The sequence below is a fragment of the Bidens hawaiensis genome, unplaced genomic scaffold, assembly GCF_021521415.1.
Source record: "Bidens hawaiensis isolate Kalapana, Puna unplaced genomic scaffold, B.hawaiensis_p1.1 tig00028000_1, whole genome shotgun sequence".
In the NCBI taxonomy this organism is placed as follows: domain Eukaryota; kingdom Viridiplantae; phylum Streptophyta; class Magnoliopsida; order Asterales; family Asteraceae; genus Bidens; species Bidens hawaiensis.
Window position 1 is genome coordinate 6,109 of NW_027494541.1, and position 4,961 is coordinate 11,069.

The 4,961-nt window shown below is 40.3% G+C and overlaps 1 protein-coding gene across 1 annotated transcript; it reads right to left on the bottom strand.

Annotated features, from left to right (window-relative positions):
- Positions 1-1,201: 1,201 nt before the first annotated feature.
- On the bottom strand, positions 1,202-1,831 carry LOC143576135 (uncharacterized). The gene has a single exon (XM_077060308.1). The coding sequence runs from the start codon at positions 1,829-1,831 to the stop codon at positions 1,202-1,204; it is 630 nt and encodes a 209-aa protein (XP_076916423.1).
- Between the last annotated feature and the right edge of the window lie 3,130 nt (positions 1,832-4,961).

Genomic DNA, 4,961 nt, shown 5'->3' on the forward strand with positions numbered 1-4,961 from the left:
ATGAGTTTGGAAAAGGTTGCCCAAGTTGGGAATGAAGTTGGCTGTTGGAAAAGGTTGCTCGAACACGACCAATTATCATCCCTAAAAAAGGTGAGAAAATAGTTTGAACAAGTCATCTATTTATAGAGCAAAACATAAAACAAAAGTTTCTGCCTAGCGGTCGATCCACAACCGGTTCTATTGACTGCAGACTCCCAGTCCACAATTTCTTGTAAATTTTTTTGTTCTGTTTAAACGTTATGTGATGTCTTGTCCTCAATGAACCCCTATTTCCAAAGATTTAAAAATCAAGAGAGTTTTTATAAAAGAGAACATTTTTATATTAAGAAATCAAATATTAAAGCCTAAATACTTACCAACATAAATACACAGATTCTCTGGTTGGAGTACAACTACAACTTGACTCTTCAACTTTAACTCTTTAAGGTTGCAATTTAAGTATTTGGTTTGAGCAATTGTTCTATATTCACTTTAGGACATCAATAAATCTTAGAAATCATTTTTAATGTTTAATTTATGTTGCTTAAGCAATTGAAACATATTTTTGGGCCTTTTCATAATTTACAACATATTTAATTTATAGAAGTTGATGGGAGTTTCGTACTAAGAATAAGAAAAATAAAAAATGGAAGAGGTGGCACTAATGCAATTACTTTTGACTAATAATTTCTCTTTTCTTAACGAAAATATAATTATTCTACATGTAAAGTGTAACGTAATTATTATTACTATAATTTTTTTTGAACGACAAACAAAATATATTATTATTATATAAATAACACAAACTAGCAAGATGCTAGAAACGCTATGTCCACCGAAACAATGAAACAACATGACCACACCAAACCCAATACCTTTATGATTTTATCCCACCAATTACACACTCACATTTTATACAAAATTAAACGCATGCCACCTTTCCCATGTAAACCCCGGCCACTTGGATATGTTTTTCACCCACAAAAAACTTAGCGCTTTTATCTCACCAATCACGCAACTTAGAGTTGTCGGCTTCCTTTCGAACACCGCGAGGTTTCTCACTTTCCAAATACACCAAATCGCCTTCAAGCAAACCGCATGAAACGTTTTCGCCTTTTTTTCGGTAGTAAAGAGTATTTATACAATTCCAATATATCACGGGTGGGAAAGGCATATAGATAGACGGAACCTTACACCAAGTAGCAATAATGCTCCAAACCGATTACGCAAATTGGCAAGAAACATACAAGTGCTCCGCCAACTCAATATCCTCATCACAAATCGGACATACCATCGACCCTACCACCACACCACGTCTAGCCAAGGCAAGTAACACCGGTATTCTTTCCATTTCCACATTCCAATCTAGGATCCCCACCTTTTTTGGTACAAAATTGTTCCATTTAATAATATAGTTTTCCCCCACATTCAAGTTCATTGCAAATTTTTGTTTTAAGCTCCTTACAGAGAATGTCCCACTATCATCCAAATCCCATACAAGCTTATCCTCACCCTCATATAAACAAACTTGTTGGCATGCAGCTAATAGTTCACGAAGTTCATTTATTTCGACCGACCCGTATGGCGACCTAGCCCAACCCCATTTTCCGCACAATTCCCCAGAGTACATCAGCAACCGATCAGGTACTTTACACCATTTGTTGACTTCTAATTGAAACAGTGACGGAAACCGAGCATAAAACGTCTCTTCGCCGCCCCACCGTTCAAGCAAAAATAGTGTGTTATTACCACCTCTCTCCTCCATCTTTAGAGCCGTACTTAAATCCACACCCATATCAGTGAATTCACTAGAGATTTTTACTATATGTTTCCATGCACCCATCAAAGACATCTTCACCAGAACGAATGACCACAAATTTTCCGTGTGATGAAAAGCCCAAATAATGCTTCTCCACAAACCCTCTTTCTCATTTTTGAACCTCCACCACCACTTCGCTAGCATAGAAAGGTTAGTTTCACGTAATGAGCATAAACCGAGACCACCTTTGTTCACTGGTGTAACCACTTTATGCCAAGCAACCCAATTTATTTTCGCCTCCTCCTTCGACCCACCCCAAAAGAACACTCTCTGAATTCTATCGAGTTTTTCTAACACTGCAAATTACTTTGTACTAGTTTAACTTTTTTTGTTAGACCGTAATTACTTTATACAGAGTATTTAAAATGATTTAAAATGTTGCCAATGCCATTATGTCCCTTTTTCCAAGACTTAATATTGTTCGTAAATATTTTTTTCATTTTTACGTTATATTTCCCATGATTTATAAACCAATATATGTTTACTAAGGTTGTTTTTGTTTTTGTTTATAAAATCTGCAAGGAGCCTATGTCTGCGGGCGTATGGTCTTAAAAAATAAGTTTTTTTCATCATCTTCACACTTCTTCACATTACCAAATACCAACATCCAATGTCCAACACCACCACCACCCACCGTCCGCCACCACCACCACCGTCCGCCGCCACCACCACCCACCACCACCTTCCGCCTCCACCACCACCGTCCGCCGCCACCACCACCCACCACCACCTTTCGCCTCCACCACCACCATCCGCCGCCGCCGCCACCACCACCACCGTCCGCCGCCACCACCACCCACCACCACCGTCAGCCGCCGCCACCACCCACCACCACTGTTAACCACTCACCACCTCCACCGTTAACCACCCACCACCACCGTCCATCACCACCACCACCCCCGTCGGCCACAACCACTGTCCACTACCACCACCTCCACCCACCGTCCGTCGCCACCACCACCCGCCACCGTCACCACCCACCGTCCACCGCCACCACCACCACCCGCCACAACCATCCACCACCACCATAGTCCACCACCGTTCATCACCACCACCACCCATTGTTGGCCACCATCACGGTCCACCACCCACCATCACAACCGTCCATCACCACCACCCACCGTTCACCGCCTACTACAAATCGTCTACCACCACCCACTTCCATAGTTCGTACACCATTACCAATTATTTTAGGAGTGTACAAATGTTAAATGACTTTTATCTACTGTAATATATATGATATGTAACTAATTTTCAGCTTATGCAGACGATATCCAGTTTATAAAACAAACAGTATTATATTTTCAGATTGCAGACCTTCAGACCACATCCTCAGTTGCAGACATTAAATCAGATGAAATCAGATTGCAGACAATTTTTGTCTTCAAAAACAAACAACACCGAAATCAGATGAAATCATATTGCAGATAATTTTTGTCTTCAAAAACAAACAACACCTAAAGAGAAATCTGCTATTTGACTCCCTGGAAAATAACGTCGCGAGATGGGTTAACCACTGAAAAAGATTTTGCGAACTTTGACTCCCTGTGTTACTCCGGCGGGTTTTTCTGACTCCTGCCGTCAGTTGACCCGTCGTTGACTGACCAAAAAAGGTTGAAATGACTATTTTACCCCTGAGCCTTTAATTAATTCTAAAACTAATAATCCAAATCGTGTAGAGTGTGGGGTTCGAACCGGCGACGTCTCGGTTAACAACAAACAAAACAAACCATTTGAACTAAACTAATGTTTGTTATATCTATACAACATGAAATATATATTCTCACTTGGTTAAGGACTTCCTCATCATCTCCCTATCTTCATCATCAAATCAACAAACATTAATAAACAACAAATCATAACTCAAATTCACCTAGTTGACTTCCTGGTTATAACATCATACGAATGCACCGTGTCCCAATACGTCTCTAACGGATGATACGTTGGTGCCGGTTGTAGCCACGGCTTTGTCACCATCAAACCCTAACCCCAACGATCACAAATTCAGTTCTAATTCATAACAATTAGCAACAATTAGTAGCAATTAGCAACCAATTAGAAGCTGTAAAGACCGAATTGAATCCAAACAACTCATCTTCTTCTCCACATCCTTCTTCTTCTTCCACTTCCTGGTTTTCCGGCATTGTCCGCGGCCGGAATCCATGGCGGCGGTGGCTGCCGTAGCGGCGGCGTGGTGCCTGAGGTTAGGGTTTTGATCGGAATGATTTATGGGTGCGGTGGTTGAATTATTGAAGCGATTGGTGGTGGGATTTGAGAGATTTGAGGGTTTGAGTGATGAAATCTAGGGTTTAAGGATTTGATTAATTGTTATGAAACTGATGATGAAGATGATGAGATTAAGAGGGATGGTGGTGGGTTTGAGGATTTGAGGTTGATGATGATGAAGATGAGAGTTGATGATGATGAAGATGAGATCGATGATGATGAAGGTTACGATGCTGCTATTATTATTATTATTTATTAAAAGAAGATTACTAAAATACCCTTAATATGTTGGTATTATTACTAAAATACCAACAGTCAACTAACGGTCAACTGACGGTAGGAGTCAGAAGAACCCGCCGGAGTAACACAAGGAGTCAAGGTTCGCAAATCTTTTTCAGTGGTTATTGCATCTCGCGACGTTATTTTCATAGGACAAAATGCAGATTTCTCACACCTAAATAACAAGATTCATGAGTTGGTGTGTGGATTGACAACTTGACATGCTATATCTATAAAACCTTAGAAAGGTCTTTTCATATCAGGCGAGGAATCAAAACGGCACCAAGTGATTTGGTTCTCTCATGGCTCATGAAAAGTGATCAAAGTTATAAGGCCTTGCATACTAGGGCGACAAAACATGTGATAAGGGGCTACAAAATTTTGGCCCCCCACCCACCGGACAATAAGAAGGTGGGGGGGGGGGGGGGGGAGACGAGTATTTGTCGCCTCTCATATTGTTTTGGAAATTATTATTATATTCAAATGTGTGTGTGCGCGCGCTACAACACTATTACACCATTCAAACAAAAATTTTTCATTTACTGACTGGACGACAATGACATAAATTGCCTCATTTTATAGTCTCTTCACTACACATAGCCTATTTTTTTTTGAATTAATAATTTTGTTTACTAAACAAATTTAGGTAACTTGAATA

Coding starts and splice junctions, on each gene's coding strand:
- LOC143576135 (XM_077060308.1), bottom strand. CDS start 1,831: ATGTCTTTGATGGGTGCATGGAAACATATAGTAAAAATCTCTAGTGAA.